Source organism: Caenorhabditis elegans, chromosome I (genome assembly GCF_000002985.6).
Source record: "Caenorhabditis elegans chromosome I".
Taxonomy (NCBI): domain Eukaryota; kingdom Metazoa; phylum Nematoda; class Chromadorea; order Rhabditida; family Rhabditidae; genus Caenorhabditis; species Caenorhabditis elegans.
Genome location: NC_003279.8, coordinates 8,823,787 through 8,845,485, shown reverse-complemented (window position 1 = coordinate 8,845,485; position 21,699 = coordinate 8,823,787). Strand labels below are relative to the sequence as shown.

The 21,699-nt window shown below is 38.0% G+C and overlaps 6 protein-coding genes across 6 annotated transcripts; 4 read left to right on the top strand and 2 right to left on the bottom strand.

Annotated features, from left to right (window-relative positions):
* Positions 1–4: 4 nt before the first annotated feature.
* On the top strand, positions 5–2,934 carry F29D10.3 (PAN-3 domain-containing protein; the record flags this gene model as incomplete). The annotated part of the gene is made up of 5 exons (NM_001374940.1): positions 5–109; positions 1,818–1,916; positions 1,974–2,313; positions 2,369–2,585; positions 2,868–2,934. The coding sequence occupies 5 exons, from the start codon at positions 5–7 to the stop codon at positions 2,932–2,934; spliced, it is 828 nt and encodes a 275-aa protein (NP_001361840.1).
* Positions 2,935–3,176: 242 nt separating this feature from the next.
* On the bottom strand, positions 3,177–3,716 carry F29D10.2 (uncharacterized protein; the record flags this gene model as incomplete). Its single annotated transcript, NM_059990.5, has 3 exons — positions 3,177–3,310; positions 3,355–3,619; positions 3,666–3,716. 3 exons carry the CDS (start codon positions 3,714–3,716, stop codon positions 3,177–3,179), a joined length of 450 nt encoding a protein of 149 aa, NP_492391.2.
* Positions 3,717–4,273: 557 nt separating this feature from the next.
* On the bottom strand, positions 4,274–5,318 carry F29D10.1 (uncharacterized protein). The gene is made up of 2 exons (NM_059989.3): positions 4,574–5,318; positions 4,274–4,525 (listed from the first exon to the last, which is right to left on the bottom strand). Exons 1-2 carry the CDS (start codon positions 4,850–4,852, stop codon positions 4,358–4,360), a joined length of 447 nt encoding a protein of 148 aa, NP_492390.1. The 5' UTR covers positions 4,853–5,318; the 3' UTR covers positions 4,274–4,357.
* A 1,448-nt stretch (positions 5,319–6,766) lies between these two features.
* ubr-5 (E3 ubiquitin-protein ligase UBR5) lies at positions 6,767–17,438 on the top strand. Its single transcript, NM_059988.6, has 29 exons — positions 6,767–6,839; positions 6,885–7,023; positions 7,082–7,432; positions 7,479–7,587; positions 7,636–7,744; positions 7,790–7,915; positions 7,969–8,173; positions 8,220–8,642; positions 8,702–8,930; positions 8,981–9,409; positions 9,458–9,808; positions 9,858–10,016; positions 10,059–10,218; positions 10,266–10,829; positions 10,874–11,337; positions 11,383–11,554; positions 11,602–11,749; positions 11,793–12,489; positions 12,540–13,212; positions 13,258–13,379; positions 13,449–13,877; positions 13,925–14,233; positions 14,286–14,600; positions 14,646–15,429; positions 15,486–15,729; positions 15,783–16,347; positions 16,399–16,620; positions 16,671–16,799; positions 16,853–17,438. Exons 2-29 carry the CDS (start codon positions 6,893–6,895, stop codon positions 17,066–17,068), a joined length of 8,835 nt encoding a protein of 2,944 aa, NP_492389.1. The 5' UTR covers positions 6,767–6,839; positions 6,885–6,892; the 3' UTR covers positions 17,069–17,438.
* Positions 17,439–18,815: 1,377 nt separating this feature from the next.
* Positions 18,816–19,319, top strand: F36A2.12 (Thymosin beta). Its single transcript, NM_059987.4, has 2 exons — positions 18,816–18,974; positions 19,064–19,319. Exons 1-2 carry the CDS (start codon positions 18,909–18,911, stop codon positions 19,277–19,279), a joined length of 282 nt encoding a protein of 93 aa, NP_492388.2. The 5' UTR covers positions 18,816–18,908; the 3' UTR covers positions 19,280–19,319.
* A 563-nt stretch (positions 19,320–19,882) lies between these two features.
* Positions 19,883–21,085, top strand: F36A2.14 (CXXC-type domain-containing protein). Its single transcript, NM_001026280.6, has 4 exons — positions 19,883–19,938; positions 19,987–20,456; positions 20,505–20,895; positions 20,941–21,085. Exons 2-4 carry the CDS (start codon positions 20,011–20,013, stop codon positions 21,052–21,054), a joined length of 951 nt encoding a protein of 316 aa, NP_001021451.1. The 5' UTR covers positions 19,883–19,938; positions 19,987–20,010; the 3' UTR covers positions 21,055–21,085.
* Positions 21,086–21,699: the final 614 nt, after the last annotated feature.

Sequence of the window (21,699 nt, the reverse complement as noted above, 5' to 3'; positions counted from 1 at the left end):
GAAGATGATGGTAGTATACGGTGAAACAGATGAATACAATAATCACTCAGAAATTCAAGAAAATTGGGACAATTGTCTGGTAAAATGCTACTGGGATGACGATTGTTTAGTGAGTTATTGTATTGGATTAAGGTTTGGTACGGTATACATGAAATTTTTCAAGAAAAAAAAACGTTCCATGTTCTTAAATTTAAACCTGAAAAAAGTGTCTCTTGTTGTGAAATTATGTCAGTAAAAAACTAGATATCTACAGTATTTTCTCTACTAAACTGGGGAGGGGGGTTGTACCTATATATTGATATTGATACCAAAAACTTTTTTTCGTAATGCACCTCAATAATTTCAGAATTATAAAAATACACATTTTAAAATGGAAATACGTTAAATGAAAATCGCTTAAATTTTTTAGAATTTTCTGAATAATTCAGTATTAAATACTGTAAATACAAGTTTTGACAAATTACCAAAATGACAAAACAATTTGGATTTTGTTTTGTTAGAAGTTCGAATTTAAGGAATTTTTACATGTTGAAACTCCAGAAATTGTTGAATTCAACTTATTAAATTGTGATTTAGGTATGAAACTAGTAGCCTCGTTTTGACTGTAGGTGAAAATTTTTCAGAAAATTTTTGAAAAACTTTACAATAATAATATGGATTTTAGCACCATAGTAGTAATTTTAAACAATGCCCATCTAAAGAAAATGTGTTTTGAACTGGGCGGTAGGCATGTACGACCCACCATGGAATGCCCATAATGAAGCTGGAATTACAGGGTGCGCCATAAGTATGGTATCACGTTTGCAGCTCTATAACTTCACGTGTGTAGAGAGTTATTACATAAATTTGTACAAGTTTGTTCTCCATAAAATACTGACCAGATTAACGTTTTGAATTTTTAAAATATCCCCATCCGCATCGCTGCAGGCCTTCAGAACTTTTGAGATCACGATCTTGGTGGCACGCAAGTCGGCATTCTGCGGGATTTCTACATTTTTCTCGAGGAATCCATCAAGTGGCTTACAAGTTTTTTTAGTTCAAAGAATGCTCTTGGTCTGGAGATTCGATAAAAACAAAAATCCAAAAAAATTCTGTCGTGGTATTTCTGTCATGGACTGTGGCAGTAGTTCAAGTCTTGAATGACACAGTCGCCAGAACGATGGATGTGAGCGACGGCAGCACTATGCAGAAAAATTTATTTTAGTACTTTTCGGCACGTTTTGACCTGGCTTTCCAGAATTTTTGAAGAAAATTTAGCTCGGATAATTTTGTGGGTCGTTACGCCTTGTGAAACCAAAAAAACTGAGAAATTTTCGCAAAGTCGAATTCATGAAATATTCAAAGGTTCTTGCTAGGCGCCAGTGTCGACACAGAAAATTTTTATATTCTACAAAAACAATCAAAAACGCTTCTTCACGTCTTTAACTTTGAATTTAACGTAAAAATCATATATCTGAAAATTATTTGCGTTCGTGGGAGGTTCGTTTGTGTGGGAAGTGCCGCATGCCAAAACACCGTTTTTTCGAAAGGGTTCGCCAAATTGCCGAGGTGATTAAAATCGCACCTTATTGGGAAACATTACAAATTTTAGGTCAAATTGAAGGAAATTTGTTCAGCTATCAGTATTCGATAGAAAAATGTGCGTATGACGTGGCAGTCGCGCGAAATGCTCATGTTAAAGAGCGCTTCATGTGTCACCATACTTTTGGCGCACCCTGTAGCTCATATGTTTCGCTATACGTATTTTGAAAAGAACGAAACACCTGCGAGTACATGTCGCGGGTGCCTTTTGTAATATAAACAAAACTTATTTTCAGGTAGTACAAAAAGTGAACGACAGATGCCGTCTATTTTCTTTTGGCAGTTTAACTATCAACCGACTCGACAGCTCCTCACAATCGATTTTGGCTTTTAAGGTAATCCTGATTGATAAATTTACATTTAAACTACGGACAGAAATGTTTATTTTTCAGAGAAATGAGACTAACGATACTTGTCCTGCGAAAAGTTTCCAACTTACATTCGAATCATCTTCCAGTGAATGGATTGATGAGAAAGGGTTTATTTATAACTTAACATTCACTTCCTTCAATAATCAATGGATTTTTGATTATACAGTTACTCGTTGCCCAGATAATTCTGCTCTTTGGACAAGAAATACCAGCAAAGGCATTTTCCATGTTTGTGTTGAAACTCGTTTATTTCCAAATAATACCAATAATGTCTACGAAGAGGCACACAATCTTTGCATGGAACCGAATGGAATGGGATTAACTGCACCATTTGATAGTACTGAATTGAAAAGTTTTATTGGTACATACATATTATTTTTGACTCAGGAATTCGTATAAAAATAAACAGTTTCCAGCTACCAAAAAGGATTTGTTCGCTGCGGGGCAAAACAATGGAGCTTTAGATTCGACAATGTGGATAGACGGTAGAAGTTATGAGTCAAAAAACTACATTTACGATGATATAAGTCATGTTGGAACAGCGAGCTATTTGTTTGGAGGAAATGAACCAGATGGTGTGGGACCAAATTATTGTTTATTCCTAGAATACAACAATGGTATTGGTGACAAACTGTGAGCAACTTTTCAATTAAATTTCTTTCTTACGGTTATAAAATCACCAATTCTTCTAAACGTTCCAAAGTCATAGCGAACACCTGCGGCTGAAAATAACATTTTTCCCTTAATGACCATTTTTCATATGGCCAGTAGTTCACCCGTAATTGATCCGTTCCCGGTCCTAGAACCGTAAACGGACCGTGCCCGCTTTGCTTGTGATTTGTGAAAATATTGCAGAATCAAAAAAATACGATTTATATCTATGTTTTTTTAGTCAATACAATATGGTGATTTCAGATGCAAAGACCTAGGAAGCAGCTATGGGCGAGGTGCGTTTTGTCGTGTTCGTCCGATTCCTGTTTAGCTGAAGCAAGTCTAATTTAATTTAATTTCGTGCGTGTAACTAATACAAGTTAATAAACAAATAATTTGACGCAATTTGAAACATTGAAACAAGCAGCCCCATTATTTGCTACATGAAATGGCGACATTGAAACACATGATTTTATCGAGAGTCTCATTAGGGTACAATAATATTTTTTTTTTGTAGTTTTTCAACTTTATCAGCTGTCATGATAATAAATAAAAGGTGAATAGATTATTGGACTAACATTTGTCATTAGATGGTCTTTTTTTAATCCCAAGTGCACGATTGGCTTCATCAATTCGAAGTTTTTGAAGGGAACGACGCTTACGACCTCCACCTCCACATCCACAGCATCCACAACCACATCCGCAACCTGTAAAAAATAAAAATAAACGGATTGATGAACTGAAAACTAACCACATCCACAACAGCATGGTCTGCAGCAAGTACAACATCGAGTACAGCAACAAGTTCTACAACAAGTACAACAACATTTAGGTCTACAACAGCAACAGCATCTTGGTCTACAACAACAACATCCACATCCTCCACCACCTCCTCCACATCCACAACATCCACAACAGCCTCCATTCCTTTTAACACGAGATGATTCGATAATTGATGTTTCAGATGAAACTAAAGTTATTTCTGTTGTTGATACTGGCAACACTCCTGATTCAACCTAAATATGTATTGGTTTTGTTTATATTTATACAATGTACTGATACCTGTGAAATGGTAATAACAGCGAAGAGGGCCAAGAGTACAATCTTACTCATTTTAAATTATTAGTTTTCGATATAAACTCTCAATTTCCATCTATTATATATTCGTTCTTACGTGTTTGTCGTCTCTCATTTGACACTTTTGCCGGAAAACCATTTTTTGTGATCTATCCGCGCAAGTCGCGTCATGGAAACTGAGCAAAAAACTAAGACACTTTGAAGCATGGAAAATAAATGGTTGTTGCCAGTATCAACATTAGAAATATCTGTAATTACATCTGAAACATCAATTCTCGAATCAACTCTTATTGGAATCGCGTGAAAGCTCGTGAATCTCGTGGAAAAATGGAGGATGTTGTGGATTATATGATCCATAACACCCATGGATGCGATGGATGATAAAGTATTTTTCTTTCGACTCAGGTGAAGACGATTATTCGATTTTGAGATGCTTAAGTTTTGAAATGAAGGCTTAAGTTTTGAAGATCACGCCTACGTGTCTGCCTTCTTGCTTTCATGCCCTGGATCGAAACCCTGCGAGTGTACTGGTGGGCACATCGTAAATTAACTGTGATCACAGATAATAGTTATTTCTTTGATTGAAATTACTTTTTTCAAAACGCCCGATTTATTCTGGTGTACCACCTGTTTTCAATTAACTTTCAAAAATTAATTTATTATGCAAAAAGTTCACATTATTCCCGTTCAGTTTCAGTTTTCAGTTCATCCACATCTTCACTCTTCTTTTTAGGCGACTTTCGTTTCTTACTAGATGCTGACGAATCACAAACTTTTTGGGAAGATGGAACTTTCTTGACTTTCACTATCTTCTCCGACTCCTCTACAGTTTTTGGGATTTTCACCTGAAAATGGGAGATATTGGAAATAAAAATTATAACTGTTATACTTACACTTTTTTCTTTTTTAGACTGGTCCGATAGCTTTTCATCAAATACAACCAACGGCTTCTGTCGTCCTTTCCAAGACAATTTGGCTCCCTGTGGTGGTGGTGTTACCAAAGTGGGTGGAGAGTCAGGGTGTTTTTCCTTTTTTGTCTTCTTTTTCACACAAATCACAAGAAGTGAAAATGAAAATGATAGCAATACGATAATCGCAAAAGTTATTCTGAAAAGTGTAAAAGTTATTTTACACAAAACAAAAATTTCAAAGTGCTCAATCATTTGTGCCATTTTTTCCTTGCTCTGTTCTATTGACGAAAAATTCCGAGAAGTATTTAGATGCATAATAGATTGAAAAACACAAAAATATCCATATAGAGACAAGGCCTATTATAGATTTTTCTTGTATCGTACCACCAGCACTTTATTTCATCTATATTTCACACACAAACATCATTATTTTTTTCAGTCATACCGTTCTGGTATACATCTAAATAGCAATACATAAGAAAAATCAATAATAGACCCCTCCTCATACAGGGTACTTCTAGAGTTTTCTCACTAATATTACTGAGTGGAACAGAATGAGCCAGAAATCACAACTGGTGCTATTCCACAGTTACACGTGGTGTCAGAGTCTCTCTCGGTTTGATCTATGAAAGTGTCTAAATTAGGCGCAATTTCCGGAGATGAAGCCTGACACCACGTGCTTTAACAGTTTGAAAAATCTCTCTCTTCTTACCTGCCAATCCATGAAAATACAACGTTTATCATATTTTCTAAACAAAATGGTAAAATGAATAAATTGACATCGTTGTGGGGGGTGTAAGTGTAATTATTAAAATGTCAAAAACGTGATCTATATTAATATTTTAAGAGATTGATTTAGAAAAAAACAACGAAAAGTTAAACTTGAGTGTAGCAACAAAGATCTAATCTTATACATATTTCAGTAAACTGATTAAAATTTAAAAAAAAATTTTGCTGAATATGGGGAAAATTGGATTACACAAAGGTGACATGAACTTGTGTTGTAAGTGTTCTTAACTCCATCTGGCACACACCGTATGCATAGTTCACCACTACAGTAACCCTAATAGTATCTGTGAATTGCTATTTAGAATCATCATTCTTATTTTTCCGCCTCATTTCCATAAATATAACTTTAGTTTTCAACTCAAAATCTTTACAGTTACAAAATAAATTCAAAATTCGAATTTTTCTGGTTCATAATCGTAGTTTTTGTATTTAAATTTGTTGTTAAAAAACAGTAAAACAGGCGTAGCTTCCGTAGATCGATACAAAAGTTGACACTCTGCATAGAAGTCTGAATAACGACATCTAAATACAAATTGAAAATATTTAAACACTTTTGCCAAGTTCTGAAAATAAGTAATTTTAGCCCGTTTCATGAGTTTTTAGAAAAATCGATTTCCCAATAAATATCTTCACAATTGAAGCTTTAAAGTTAACTTTGCCATTGCTAGAACTTTTATTAGTAAATCATCAAAATATATTATTTGAATATATTAATTTGAACATTCAAAGCATAAATTTCTATCGTATCACCGCCGCGGGCCCTTTCATCAGTCGCTTCGAGACCGGTCAATTGAAAAGAGAGAGTGAGAGAGAGCGCGCGCGCGCCAGGAAGAGAGTATTAGAGAAAGGGTGAGAGATGAGAGACGCAGACCACCAAAGGAGGTAACTCTCAATCAAATGCCGTTCGCTCGCTTTTACTTGTGCATTTCCGTTGTTTAAGTCATACTTCGCGCTCAGTTCTCCATTTTTTCCGAATTTTTTTAAATCTGGAAATTGTAGCACTTCAGCTTCAAAAATTGAAGTATTATTCCTTTATTTGTTGTTAATTACTGAACAATGTAGTAACAAAATCGCGAAAAATTAACAAAAATCGCTTTTTAAGTTGATACAATAGAAATGTTCACTTCCAACAACTTTCTATTTAAAAAGAAAATTATATGTTCAATAAAGAAGCCGTGCTCATTTTCAGTTGATAATTCTTTCAAAGCTAACGAAAGTTTTTTCAAGATATTACGAAACTTTCGGGGTTTTCGAATAAATATAATTAGTTTTCTCTTGGGGATTTTTAAATTGTAGAGTGAAAGTTCATTGAATTTTGCCAGTCGTGCTCTTAAAGATTGTTCTAAGAAAAACTGTAAACTTGTTATTTATATTTATCCATTGCAGGCTGTAAACCTTTAAAACAAATTGGTGAAGCATACGAAAAGAAAAGGACGGAAACACCGTCGTCAAACACCAGGTGAGAATATTTTATCTCTTGAAAGTTATTAACTTTTTTTTTCAGGACAAGGAATGAGTGGGCATTCAGTTGACGGTGAAGAGCAGAGCTCGTCGGCCCCGGCAAGAAATCACACGCTTACGCACGTTTTGTACGCACAAGAAGCTGTCGGAGATGAGAAGAAAGACTCTGCAATTATTGATTTGTACGTGTTCAAGTCTTTAGAAAATGCCAGCTATGGTCTAAACAAACAAATTTTGCAGAATTGTCGACCAGTTCAAGCAAGAAAACATAGGAAACATTTTGGCAAATCCAGCAATCGCTTCTCTTGGCCCCTCGCGAATTAGACAAGTTGTGCTCGGCCCGAAGCATGTGGGAGTGCTGTTGGATGATGCAACTGTCTGTCGGATCCCATATCATGTTCTTCAAATTCAAAGCGGAGAGGTGAAGGAGGCTGAGGCCGTCAAAGGAGAACCATCATCGCGGTTGCACGATGTTTATGCTCGAGCTGGTGCTGCTGGAGAAGTAGAGGTCATTCCATTGAGTGGTGGTATGAACACACTGAGAGCAGCAGCTGGACAAGCCAAATATCGGAGAGTTATGCTTTCAAACAGGTTTTTGCGTTAAAAAACATGTTCAATAATTAATTTAATCCTTCAGAGCTTATTATCGTCTTCGTGGCAACCTCGGTGAATCAAGAAGCTATGTTCTAGGTGCTCCCCGAGTTCCTGCAACAAATGTTCCAGAGGAACTCATCAATAATGTTCAAGTTCGTATTTGTCGTGATAAAATAACATTATTTGATGATCTTTTTCAGCAAGTTCTACAAGGAAAGTCTAGGGATGTAATCATCAGAGAACTCCAAAGAACTGGCCTAAATGTAAATGAAGCAGTCAATAATTTGCTTTCAAGGGACGATGGAGATGGTTTGAATATTTAAATTAAAATGGAAAATTTCATTATTTTTACAGAGCAAGATGTACTAGATGTCGGAGGAGAACATCTGATTCCAGAGGAGTTACTTCAAATTTTGGAAGGTGGTGTTCCACCAGGAAGTAGTGGAGCTGTTGCAATGGCTGAAAGTCTGCTAGAACGTGGTAGGTGCCTTATTCAAATATATTGTTCATTATCCCCTTCGTTGTTGCTACAGAAGATCGTTTGCTGGATTCACTGGCATCTCGAGCCGAAATGAGATATCATTTCGGAGGTGCGTCCGGTAGTAAAAAGCCAAAAGCAAACGAGAAGGACAAAAAGAAGAAAGATAGTGAGACAAATTGGAAGAATTGCATACAGTTGGGAGAACATGTTGAGTGGTGGCGTGGAGCTCCAGGAGACGGAATTCCTGAGCATGCAAAGTAGTTTTCTTAGAATCAATATGTGCATTCAATCCATTGCTTTCAGAACCGATGCTCCAGTAAAATCTGAAGACGATAAAGCAAATCCAGTAATTAGTATCACGGCAACAAGTTATCAGATGTATGCTCTTCACAGAAACGGCAAAATGTACTCATGGGCGTGGGATGAGTCTGAAGGTCTTGATGATCCTTTGACTATTGTTAAAAACCGAGATCATCCCGACCATGCTACAATCGGAACACATGGAAATCCTGTTATTCAAATGTCATCCAGTAACTTGAGAATCTCAATTCTCACCCGATCCGGTCATTTGGTCAGCTGGCTCGATGAATGTGGAGCAGGCGTTCGATTTTCACTTGCTTCTGAAACAGTCACTAAGATCTCAGAAGACTCGGTGATGGCCGTTCAAGATCTGGTTACCAGCGATCATCTTGCCGCGTTTCGAATCGATAGCATTATTCATTGGTGGTATGTTTGATGTCATTTCCCTAGAAATATACATCAAAATATCTCATTAATTGTTTCAGTGGTATTGTGCCTCTTGTGGAAAGTACACGCTCTACTAAAAAGGAAAAAGAAGAAGCAGATCGTGAGAAAAAGAAGCATGTGTCATTTGGAGAAGCACCTGTGTCATCTATACCGGCGGTTCAATCGAATTCGATTGAATTTTTTGTGGGACAACAAGTTCAAATGAAAAAAGCTCCTCTGTATCCTGCAGGAAGTGTTGCTGCTCAAATAGACACTAGCAACCCCATGGTATTTTTTCAAAATAAGAATTTATGATGTAGATGACAACTTTTTTCCAGATTGGAGTTCTTCTGGAAGATTGCTGGAGTGCCACAGACCACTGCCGTTTTCGCAGCATGACACCTAAAGAATACGATTACGAGCTTGAAGTTGATGGATTCATTGCTCTACTGAACGGAGCATCACCAGAAGTATCTTCTGCCAGTGGAACCTCAACCAAAACGCTCCCAGGGGGAAGAGTCTCTCGGAAACGAACCCACGACGAAGCAGACGATTCGAATAGTGTTCCACCCACAGAGTTCGGACGACGACGCGTTGAAGTTTGGCTCGCCGAAGATCTTGTATGGATTCACGAGCATCGGAAAAGAGATGTCATGACGGTGCAAGTCGTTGACAATAACCTGGTTGCTGTTAAGCATGTGCCAAATTCCAGCCAGAAACCAATTTTCCAGAGTTTATTTAGCGAGAGACTTGAAATGGACGGAATGGTAACTTTAATTGAATATTGCATTCTTGAATTATTTTCCAAATTTCAGCCTCAGACTGTGATTTCAATCGAAAAATCTACGGATATCGACAAGATACGTCTAATGCGTAAAGAAGATTTACAAGTAATTGACAAGTGTCCTCCACGTGCTCCAGTCATTTTGCAAAAGGAATTGTTGAAATTCGATGTAGATTGTAATCGAACAATTGTATCAATGGTAGCTGATTTGAATGAACTCCGGGTGTTGGCTCGAAGTAAACACGTCGAACGTGGAATGCACATGTACCGAGTAAGCACGAACGGAAAAGTTATTTCAAGAAGACGAGTTCCTGTATTTCTCCCATCTGTTGAACGTCCAATTTTTGGAGGATTGTCTCCAAAGCTGATCAGTTTCGGAGATGTAAGATTTAAATATCTAGTAGTACTAAACATCTGAACACTATTTGCAGGCTCGGACACTTTTCCTACGAGACACTGCTGGTCAATTGATTCCTCTTCAACGTGATGCTTTAAATGGATTCCGTGAACCACCAGCAATGCATTCTCAACCAATTCTTCACATCGCTACTGCATGTAGACCCAGTTTTAACGTGCTGGCGTCTTGCGAGGTAGATAATGACTTACCGACAAAAATTCAAACCAGTTTTCAGAAAAATTCTCAATGGCAAGGTTCGATGCTGATTATTCCTGGCGTTGATCGTCCTTGGCATAGTCATTTCATCAAAGATGGATCGTCTTTGATGCAAATGGTCTTGTACTGTGACGCAGATGGTGTCAGTCAATTTTTAGATCGATTATTCGAGTTGAGAAGTATGTATTAGAAATTGTTATTTATAAAATTTGGAATCAATTTTCAGTGAGCTGTACCATCAGTCATCATGAGTTCCGGCAGATTATGAGCGAACAATTGTTCACTATCACCTCGGATCTTTGCTCAAACGTCTTACATGCGGCGATCCGGCTAACAAGTGCTACCAAAAACTCGGAAGATTCTGATAAAGCTGTTCCTGATACAACTATGCCAACATTGTTCCCAACCCGAAATATTACACTACCACCACAAGATGTATCCATGGAAGATGCAGCCCCAGCAGAAGAATCGAGCTCTTCCAATATGCAAGGCGATGAAATTGATGATGAGGAAGAGCCACGATGGTCACGAGTACTCAGAAGCAGACCGAAAAGAGAGCAAGTGACACCTTCAAAGAAATCGAAAAAAGAAAAACGAGCTGATTCTGAAGAAAACGACGAGTACGGAGGTGAAAATCATTCGTTCTCTGCAGTACGATCAGATGAAAGTGGGATGCCGTTCGGATCTCCAAGGCCACCGATGGTCCGTCAAAAATCAGCACTTCAGATTATTGACACTTTTCTGAAACATCCAGCAATGTTTTATGACAAGGACGCTGAAGAACATATTGGTATATTTTTGAAATACGAAACTTTCAAAACAAAATTTTTTCAGAATATGTGGATGAACCGGACCGTCTGTCTGCTGTGAAGGCGCTTCTACTTACGCGTGATCTTAATGGAATGACTCCTTTCCAATCAGCCATAAATCAGCGAGCTTACGGTGCTGCGACTAGTATTTGGAGAGCATTATTGCAATTAGGATTCCAGACGATGTCGGAGGAGCAGAAATTGAAGTACATTTTCCCGAGTTTTAACGTCGATGAAAGTCACAATGCTGACGACTCTCCGCTTTTCATTCTTTGCTACAACGATGTGTGTTCATTCACTTGGACAGGAGAAGATCATATTAATCAAGATATTTACGAGTGCAAAACGTGTGGACTAACAGGATCATTGTGTTGTTGCTCAGAATGTGCATTGACGTGTCATCGAAATCATGATTGTCGATTGAAACGTACATCTCCAACTGCATATTGTGACTGCTGGGAGAAGAGTAGCTGTAACTGCAAAGCTCTGGTAACTAAAAAGTGCGTATTTTTGAATTTGATATCCTATTTTTAGATTGCTGGAAATGAGCTTCTTCGCGAACATTTGCTCAGTGAGCTTTTAAAGTATACCCGACTGTTCGAGTATCCAAACGCAAGAAACGAGCATATTATGCTATTCTTAGCTCGGACAGTCATTCGACAAACGCGAGAGCAAACGTATTCACAGAAAAGGAGAAGCAGATATCGTATGTCTTTATCAAAAGTAGTCTGTAATTTTAAAAAAACTTTTTAGGTACTGCAATGCAAACTTCACAGTCATCTGGAACACCCGAGCATAATCTGAATCCCCCAAAATTTGCGAAAACTGCGCTAGAACAATGTTGCAAGAATGCAAATGTTGTTATGAATTCGATAAGATGTGGTATCAACAAATTTGGACAGTATGTTTTTTTTTTCCTGACAAAACTATTTTTTTCGTTACAGAATGGAATTAGCTACACCTGGGCAACTACACTTTGTGCAACAGAGCACTTCTACTCATCTGGACAAGCTGACATTCGCTCTGTCAAACAAAATCTTGAAGGATTATTCATCACTTTTTGTCGGCACTCTTCGTAATCTGCTCTCAGCGCCAATTCGAGATCCACGCGTTGATCAAGACATCGAGATGTGGGTGGGACGTTTTGTGCGAAGCTTGGTTCGAGTGCTCACATTGGCTATCAATGTGTCCCCATTGGCCCCAAGTACCATTCTTGCTGCTGAAGATCCGACTGACAATGCGACTCCGAGAGATCCACGAGAAGATCGTAGTCGCTACAATCAAGCTACATTCCAAGTATTCCACGCTCTTGTCATTAGTAAAAAGGAGAGTTCGAAGTTATCGGAGAAGTCTGCGTCCTTCGTAGCAATGATCACTCGTATCATGCAATTCCTACAACAACTTCCAACATTTGCAGTTGTTCAGTTAGCTATTGCTGCTGATGCTATCTTCGAGCCTGTACGTGATGGAATGCTGAGACCGATGGTAAATCCAGCTCTTGCTGGAAATAACCACGATCCAATGGATATTCTTGAAAAATACTTTACGAGTGATTTGTCATTTTCCGAAGTTCTCAAAAGATCAAAAAAAGAAGAAAGAGCAATTGCCACTTCTAAACCTGATACGAAAAGAGTGAGAAGGGTAAGTAGAATAATGGAAAACGGTTTTAGAAAACAATTATGTAATTTCAGACAAGTCGTCGTGACACAGATCGAGAAAACGGCTCTGATAATCGCGAAAGTATGGAGGATGAACGATCGGCTGGTGATCGAGCTTCTGAATCCCAAGAAACATTACGCATTAGGCATGATTCTACTGCCACATCCACTGTTCCAACACCTCGTCGGAGACGTCTGTTATCTGGTAACACAACAAATGACACGAATGAAGATAATGAGGAAAGAAATGGTCAGCCAAGAGAATTCGACGGAGAATCAAGTAGTAGTGATGATGATAACGACGATGACGACGACGACGATGATGAAGAAGAAGATGACGATGATGATGACGATGATGACGACGAAGATAGCGATCGTCCTGCTGAAGAACGTCAAGAAGATGAAGAGAGAGAAGAAGGTGATGAACATGAACAAGATGAACAAGTGGAAGGTGAAATTGAAGTTGTCGACAGAATAGAGGTTCAACCCGTGGTGGAAGAATCTGAACGAGCTGAAGAACCAGTTTGGCATGCATATGAGCCTGCAAGCCCATCTCCACGCCAGCCCGACTTTGATGATAATTCTTCGGATTCGCAAGAAGGTGGAGCTCGTGAGCCTGCTTTCGTCATCGCCGATGTAGCTCATCCACTTGAAGTTGCTCAAGCTCAGCCTGCAAATGTTCCGATTGTGCGGCCAGTTGCCGAGAGTGAGAACTTATTGATTCAGTTTGTTAGATAATTTTTCTCTTTAGATCCTTCGCCGTCTATCATGGCATCAATTGCTGCATCCTCTGCTGCTCGTGAGCGTGCACTCGAAGCTCTTGCGGAAAGGCGAGGAGCGGCTGCCTCTAGAGTTCCAGGAAGCTCTGTTCCCGTATGTTCTTTCTAACTAATCAACCTTTCAGAACCTATTCAAGTTTTCAATTTTTTTAAATTATTACAGAGAATCGAGCGTTTCCTTCCATATCGCTTCTCATCAAGATCTAGCTTCTTATCAAATCGCCGAGAGGATTCGTCTAATTCTCAAGGATCTACATTATCTTATGCTGCTGGAAGTACAACTGGAACAGGATCAACAGCTCCTGCTCCTGCATCTGCTACAGCTGGCAACAACAACAGTCAAGTTCGATCAGTTCCTCCACCGACGACAACTACTAGTTCTAGCAATCAAGAATCATCGCCTGCTTCGAATTCTTCAAAAAAATCGAATGATAACACTGATCAGCCTTCACTTGAAACAGCTCGTGAACAACTTGCGTTGACGTTTAGCGTTCTAGTTCGTGCTGGATGTGATATTCTGTCCAGAATGCCACGGCCGGTTATGTCTGTGTATACAAAAGCAGACGATAACGCGAAGCGTTCACAATTGAAGGTATATCAACTTATTTAATAACTTGTTCAATTTTACTTGTTTTTTAGGCTCAACGATTGTTCGGAGACATTCTTCAAGATACATTCCGTTGGATGGGAAGAGTGTTTGAATCCACTGAAGCAAAGATAAACTTCAACGAGACGTATGAAAAGTCACTAGTCCGTCCTGCCTCTCCTGGCTCAGAAGATAAACGAGGACGTAAAGATGCTTTGCATTACATTCATTCACTTTTGAGATTGGCTACAGATGAAGCTAAAGATTCTTTGGCTCACGTTGATATTGAAATGCTGTATCCGGTTGCTCTTGTTGCCGATGCATATTTTCATTTCTTGAGTTGCAATGTAGAGCGGCCTATTGTGAGTATTTTATTGATAAATCTTCGATAAAAGTTTCAAAATTATTTTTTAGGAGTTAAAGCAATTGATTGATTATTACGAAGATAGTCAACGGAGGCATTTCCGAGAAAAATGTGAACAAACCGATAATGACCTGATGATAGGATTCTTTATGCGTCCAGTATCTCTTAGTTGGCCAGGACATCTTCATGATGGTGCATGGGACACGCTTTCTGGACGGCACCATATCAGTAAAACATTGAAGATTGAGGAAGAGTGTCCAATGCTTGGTGGACCAAAAATGCTGACAATGCTTACAAAACAAGAAGACTTATTCAGAGATCCTGTAATTGATGAAACAAAAAGAAGGACATCAAGTTATTTGAATGTAAGTTTATATCTTTTCTGTAAAGACTATATTTTTCAACTTCAGGATCCTGTTGAAGAATACACGTACAACCTCCTTGACCGTCCATTCGAATACCGTAATCCTGGTGTCAGTCTTGCAATGGTTCCACATCGTTTAAAGTTGGAACGCGAATTCATCAGTATAACAAGAGATTTCTATCATCTCGATCGAACCCCAGATCATGAAGTGAAGGACTACTCAACAGCGGTGGGAAAATTCCCAGGATATATTGGACGATTAGATGATTCTATTTCGAAGTTTAAGGATAATCTATTGATTCATTCGTGTAATAGAGAACGGTTGTATTTCTCAAAGTGGTTCAAGACATTGAATGCTATCGGAAATCGTTTTTACGATAAAATGACGGAAGCTCTTGGAGCAGATGTCGCATTCGAGAACTCAATAATGCTTCGCAGATTGGCATCATTTGAAACGAAACAAAGGTTGTTCAATAAGGCAACGGAAAAGTACCGAACTCAACATTCGAATGTCAAGGAAATTGTGTTGGATGTTCGTCGAGAGCCTGGAAGCTTGTTCCGCGATACCATGGTGCAATTGCATCATTTGTATGCAAAACGTATGATGTCTGTTCGTTCATTGGAGAGCGGACATGCTCCACTTGCTGGTACACGTCTCCGTGTCCATTTTATTGATGAACCAGGAGAGGGGACAGGTGTTACACGTAGTTTCTACACGGCTTTTGCTGAATCGTGCATGATGGATGTTGCTCCTTTCACACCAGAAACAGTTGCTGAAAAGTCTTCTTTGATTCAATCCGTGCTTCATCCCAATAACGAATACGAGCACGGTATCTACATTTCACTTTTGTTTCTATGTTAATGTAATAAGCAAATATAATTTCAGACATGGAGATTACAAAGACCCTCCGAAAAGCAAGACGTGAGCAAGCCATCCGATTGCGCACGCATCTCCAACGCTTGAAGACCTTCCCATTAAACCTAGCAGCTCCTCGTTTTGATATTAAAAACTTTACTGGTGAAGGTAACTGGACAAAGAAGGTTTTACAAGACAGTTCAGCCGAGTCGCAGCCGGTTGCCCCGCTCAATTGGGGACAACATGAAGGAACTCTCCGAAAAATCCATACAATGTAAACTTTTGAAAAAATAAATGGAAAATCAAATTAACTTAATAATATTTCAGGACATCCGGATTCCTCACCGACGAAAAGACTATCGGAAGAGTCATGGGAATCATGTGTCAATTGCCAACTGAAGTGTTTGTCAAGGCTGTAAACAATGATGATACAATGCGGTTGCACATTCAACAGATTCTCGCAGAACTTCGTGCTGAAGGCGAACTAGACGACTATTCGAGAGTTTTCCGTGGCTTGCAAAATGCTGAACAACCCAGATCAGACGATGAACAATGGAATGTTCTCGTTGGAACCGAAAGTCCATTGGATCAACTATTTGAGAAGGCACCATATGGAGAATTCTACGTTCCAAAGATCGGAAATGGAGCACCAATGAGGCTTGCTGCTTATCGAACTGTTGGAAGAATTATGGGAATTTGTCTTTCACAGGGAGACATTTTCCCACTACGATTCTCTCGGCACATTTTCTCGTATATTCTCAAACTTCCAATCTGTTGGCTTGATCTTGGATTTTATGATCCGGTGTTGTTCAACAATCTTCGTGCACTTTTCAAAGCACATCCATCCGAATTAGATACAGATTTTTCAATTGTGGAGCAGAGTGCAGACGGAGTAAGACTACTGAATAAAATTATATAAAATTCTTCATTTTAATATTTTCAGAAAGCAGTGACTGTAAACTTGAAGCCAAACGGAGACGAAGTTCTCGTGAACAAAGACAATGTCATCGAATATGTCTACAAATATGCAGAACGAGTTCTCGTTGGAAAACGGATTATTACATTCGAAGCGATTCGTGAAGGAATTCTCGATGTAATTCCTGAATCCATGCTTTTTGGATTAACTCCTGAAGATCTGAGACTAATTATATGTGGAATCGAATCGGTAATCACATAATCCCGGTATATATTTAAACTTATTGTATTAATTTTCAGGTTTCAATTAGTGTTTTGCAAGAGAATACCGGATTCCTTGACGAGAGCCGAGCTTCTCAAGAAACACTAAATCGATTCAAGCAGTGGTTCTGGCAAGTGATTGAGTCATTCACTCAACAAGAGAAACAGGTTAATAAAAAATTCTTCAAAAATCACGTATTCTTATCTTCTCATGTTTTCAGGAACTTGTGTTCTTCTGGACCGGATCTCCTGCTCTCCCGGCAGCTGGAAAATGGCCAACCTCAGCAAGCGTCATGCTCCGCCCACAAGAAGATGTATTCCTTCCAACAGCCAACACGTGTATTTCCCGCCTCTATGTACCTGTTTACTCGTCGAAACGTGTCCTTCGGACGAAGTTGCTTTTGGCAATCAAGGCGAAAAATTTTGGTTTCGTATAAACTTTGTAACCATTTTTCTATTTCAGCTTTTAATTATCTTTTTTTTTAACTATTTATATATTTAACATGTTCTTCTCCCCACCTGATAACCCTTTCGTTAGTTTTTTATATGTATTCCAGGTTTTAAATAGCGGGAAGCTGCTAAAATCTCTTCTATTTCAATTTTACCCTTGTTTCCAATTTATTTTTTTCAAAAAACCATCATGCTTAGTTAGGATCAACTACACTAAATCTCAAACAGCTTTTTCGCTTCAGTTTGACAATGATTTCTGGACTCACTCACCAATTTCACTTTCGATTTTTGAGCGTAATAGGCAAGTGTTTTCTTTCTGTTGTTGCGTGGCTCCTTGTATACATAAATTTGGATGTGATTTTTTTTCACGCACACGGAATATGAAGTTGAAGGCCTCGGGAGAACTGTACAAGATGGCAATTCAAGTTTTTTTCATAAAAAATATGTTTTGGAGTATGCAGTTTATGTGCTCAAATTTAAAAAATTTGATGTCTGCATCTATAAGATTACTGTAGAGATTTCGATAACAAATCTTCATCGATTTTCTTCGTAGGGAGAAAACGAGAGGAATCGATGGCAATTTGCCAGCAAAACATCTACAGTAATCTTATAGGGGCACACGCCAAATTTTTACATAATTAGTTCGCAACGCGTGGCGAGACCATTCCACATAAATGCGCCAGTCCCCTTTAAAATCGTAGGCGAGAAAAACTGCACAGTAGTTTTTCAAGCGTTAACAAGAGAAACTCTTATATTTTCTCAACTGTATAAAAAATCCACAAGTTAGTTTTACCCTAGAAATATTGAATTTGAATCAGGCTATCAAGACAATTTTCAATTTGATACTGATAATTGGAATGTTAACAGAACTTACCTTTTTGGTAATTTACCAAAACAGAGAAGGGAAGAGAAGGGAGAGATAACATCTAACGTGTATAATGGAATAGTTAATGGTTTTGTTTCCTACTGTTGAATTGTTTCATCTACTAACTATGGATGGGAAGGGAAGGTGTTTCATTTTAAATCCCATGTTCAGAAACTGTTAATTACGAATCTGTGAAATTTCAGATCTGAGCTTGTGAGCTTCCAAAGTTGCTCAGAACATAATAAGCCGTTTACTACCGGTGCTCTGTCGGCATGTAAGTGGGTGGTATCAGGCAGAAATTATGATTCTGGCAATACATATACCTTTTGTGGTTCTATAAAAAGTTTGGATGTATACAGAATAGATACACTTCAGATTTTATTCACAATTTCCTATTTTGGTAAATTACCAGAAAAATGTGTTACGTTTACTCAACAATTCACTTCAATTGAAGATAATTTCAAATTTGAAATTGTCTTGGTAACCTGGTTAAAATTTGATATTTCTAGGGTAATTCTAGGGTAATACTTGTGAATTTTTTATACGAATATTTTAGAAAATCAGTTTTACTTTGAAAAAATAACACCAATTTTAGAGCCACCTCCTGTAAAAAGTAGTTTAGTTCTATATTAAAACAGCAAATCTGAGTAAATTAGGAAGTGAGTTCATAAAGTAAATTAACATGTAAATGAGAGATTTATAATAAATCGACCAGATTCATGTACAAAAGTTGTTTTCAGAAATCATGAACAGCTTAAAATTAAAGTTATACGTATAAAAAATTTTTTTTTAATCTTTAAAAACATATTATTACGTGAACATCCACAGGATCATTTGTTTTCCGGGAAATACGTGGAGTTTTTTCTGGCAGATCCAACCCTTCAAATCAGTTCTCATAGTTTCTTGAGTCATTCCTGGGTGTGATTTATTAAAAACATCCTCGCATCGTGGAATAATTAAACATGGAGAGCAAGCCAGTTGCGACAAACCAAAATACGGAATTGGAGAAGGCAAAGCTGCTGAAAAAAGTGAGTTTGAGATCATTTTTGTAATGCTTGGCTGGTGGATGAAGACATATTTGGCTTTTGTTTCTTCCTTTAAACCATTTCTTTTGTAGAAAACTCCCGAAGAATTGGCAGCACTGGCAAGCAAGAAGGTATTCTCAACGGAATCAGTTGAAGAACCAGTTCCAGTTACTCGTCGTCCAAGTGAATTGTCAATGGGTTCATTGAATAATCAATTGAAAGAAGTTCAAATGGTAAAAGCATTCAATTCGGCTGAGAATCATGCATATAAAACTGCCAATGACGGAGAGAAAAAGGACAAAAAGTGATAACTCGTTTTAGAAACTGAAATAAATATTTGAGCCATTGATGTACTACATTTTAAATTTCTCAACTAAAATTATTTAGCAACATATCCAATAACTGATAGTTCTATTTTGTTTTATGTATGTTTATTTCGAGTTTCTATGCTATCAGTCTACGTCCAAAAGTCTACAGAAGTGTTGGTTTCAAAACATGTTTTGAGGGTTTGGTTTGCGAAACAGATTATTTTGCATGCTCAAAATTTGATGTGAGTTACAGTTATTTCATATCGAGAGCTTATTATCCATTTCTACTTTTCCCGTTAATGAGACATTATTGGCACTGGAAAACAAGCAAAAGCTAACTAAACTTGATTGAGACGTTGCAAAACTTTTTGAAAAGGTTTCTGCCATATTCCGAGCGTTTGGTTTCTGGAGAGCCATTTTATCAGTTTTTACTATTCGCTCTATTTTCTCGAAAAATCCAATTTCCAGTTATGAAATCCGTTTTCGATACTTGAAAAATCTCTAAATCATATTAATTTTCTCCGTGAACTTCTTGATGGTCTGTTTTCTGGATCCACGTTCAACAGAGAGTTCATAATAGTTTGAATTAGTTCTTAATAATTGGATTTCATTGATACCGTGCTGGGCATCAACTGGACACGTGTCAGTTGAACACTGTGGTAAGTGATTATTTGTTTCAAATCAAAATTAAATGAATTGACTTTCAGGAAACCCCATATTGTGTTTTAAAAATGGGTAAAATCGAATCATGGGAAGTGACTGATCGTACTGATGAGAGAATGACTGTTCTATTCAAACGTCGTACTTACAACGAGGAAACATTTCCACAAAGTACAGGAGGTAGTAGATGTGATAAGGATGGATTGGATGAAGAAACTCGAGATGTACTCAATAAATTGACTCACTTGAACAAGAGAATTCGCACAGCTTTTCGATTTGATAGCAAGAATCCGAAAAATCTTGTGACCGATGGAAGTGAGGAAAAGAAGAAAAAGAAGGAGAGGATGAAGAAGAGTAAAGATGAGTCAGGCTCTTCTCGAAAAAACTCGAAAAAGACGGCTGAGGATATGGATCAATCGAGTGATGACACCACAAAGCCGGCGGAAGAAACGAAGAAAACTGTTTCTAGCAAGAAGCAAAAGAAAGTTAAATCCGAGGAATGTGATCATCTTGGAGTGTGAGTTGAGATTAAAATATCGCTATAATTCAATATTTGAACTTTCAGTCCTCTTTCGAATCCAATGGCAATCACTCCGTTCCCTGGTAAAACAACTGCTGCCAAACGTGAAAAAGCTCGCCAAATGCTGAAAGAACTTGCAACGAAGATGTATGAAGATGACTTGAAGAAACAAGGAAAAAGCTCAACATCTTCCAAAAGTGGCAAAAAAGCAAAAAGTGTGAAGAGCCGAAGCACCAAGAAGAGCAGCAGTTCCACTGGGCTCAAAAGTTCAAAAAACTCGAATAAGTTAATGGGATGTGACAAGTGTGGAAGTTGCCAAAAGTGTATTGTTCGCTGCTCTCAACACCATCCAGCAGAGCAAAAAGTGACATCAGCTGAGAGAGAAGAGTTTCTGAAAAGTATCAAACAACTTCGTAAGAGAATCATGAAACCAGAGGTAATATTCTTTAATTTTTGCTCAAAACAAATTTCTATCATACAGAGAAGTCGCGAAAAGGCCACCAAATCTCCATACGACGTCACTCAAAGTGTGTCTGACACCGGAAAGAGCTCGAAAAGTTCAGAGAGCAAGAGCAAGAAGAAAACCAAAGAGTAATCCACATTTATTCTGAATAAAAAGATTTTGTATTATTGAAATAATCTAAACAAGTTGTACCTAAATACGGAAACGTTGATACTGTAGATACTGTAGGATGGAAAATCATTTTTGGATGTCCCAAAAATAGGTCCAGGCTCATTTCAAACATATTTGTAATATCTTTAAAATTCAACGAGTTAGTCGGAAGAAATCTAAAACCACATAAAACTAGACAAACATGAACAAAGAATTGAGTGGGTGTATTTTAATCGAACATTTTTTTAAAATAGTGAGCGACGATCATGTCTCCGGAGACGACAACTGTTGTCACGACTCCCACTATTGTAATCTATATGGCTACGGTTTCAATTCCGACGGTTGTTAGGAATTCTGCAGATTAACTTTAATTGAAGCAGGTCCATGATGACTACAGTACTACCTTCTACGTCTGGATGGTTTTCTCCTACATATAATCCTTTTTTCATTTCTCCTATGTTCTCTCTTTGGTGAAGGAGAACGGCGTCTTCTTGGAGAAGGACTTATGTATCTAGCAATGAAAGAAGCGATGATAAGCGAGTACCAGCAAAATACGTTAATAGAAAGTAATTTGGTAGTTGTCATAAATTAGTTTCAGTTGAAATCAATATGCAGAAGCCCTAAAAA

Bases quoted from the DNA above. Each gene is read 5' to 3' on its own strand.
- F29D10.1 (NM_059989.3), bottom strand. From the start codon at position 4,852: ATGGCACAAATGATTGAGCACTTTGAAATTTTTGTTTTGTGTAAAATA. The intron at 4,526-4,573 runs GTAAGTATAACA...TCCCATTTTCAG, and splicing joins AGTCTAAAAAAGAAAAAAGT to GTGAAAATCCCAAAAACTGT.
- ubr-5 (NM_059988.6), top strand. From the start codon at position 6,893: ATGAGTGGGCATTCAGTTGACGGTGAAGAGCAGAGCTCGTCGGCCCCG. The intron at 8,931-8,980 runs GTATTTTTTCAA...ACTTTTTTCCAG, and splicing joins TAGACACTAGCAACCCCATG to ATTGGAGTTCTTCTGGAAGA. The intron at 16,621-16,670 runs GTAATCACATAA...ATTAATTTTCAG, and splicing joins TTATATGTGGAATCGAATCG to GTTTCAATTAGTGTTTTGCA.
- F36A2.12 (NM_059987.4), top strand. From the start codon at position 18,909: ATGGAGAGCAAGCCAGTTGCGACAAACCAAAATACGGAATTGGAGAAG. The intron at 18,975-19,063 runs GTGAGTTTGAGA...TTTCTTTTGTAG, and splicing joins AGGCAAAGCTGCTGAAAAAA to AAAACTCCCGAAGAATTGGC.
- F36A2.14 (NM_001026280.6), top strand. From the start codon at position 20,011: ATGGGTAAAATCGAATCATGGGAAGTGACTGATCGTACTGATGAGAGA. The intron at 20,457-20,504 runs GTGAGTTGAGAT...TTGAACTTTCAG, and splicing joins GAATGTGATCATCTTGGAGT to TCCTCTTTCGAATCCAATGG. The intron at 20,896-20,940 runs GTAATATTCTTT...TCTATCATACAG, and splicing joins AGAGAATCATGAAACCAGAG to AGAAGTCGCGAAAAGGCCAC.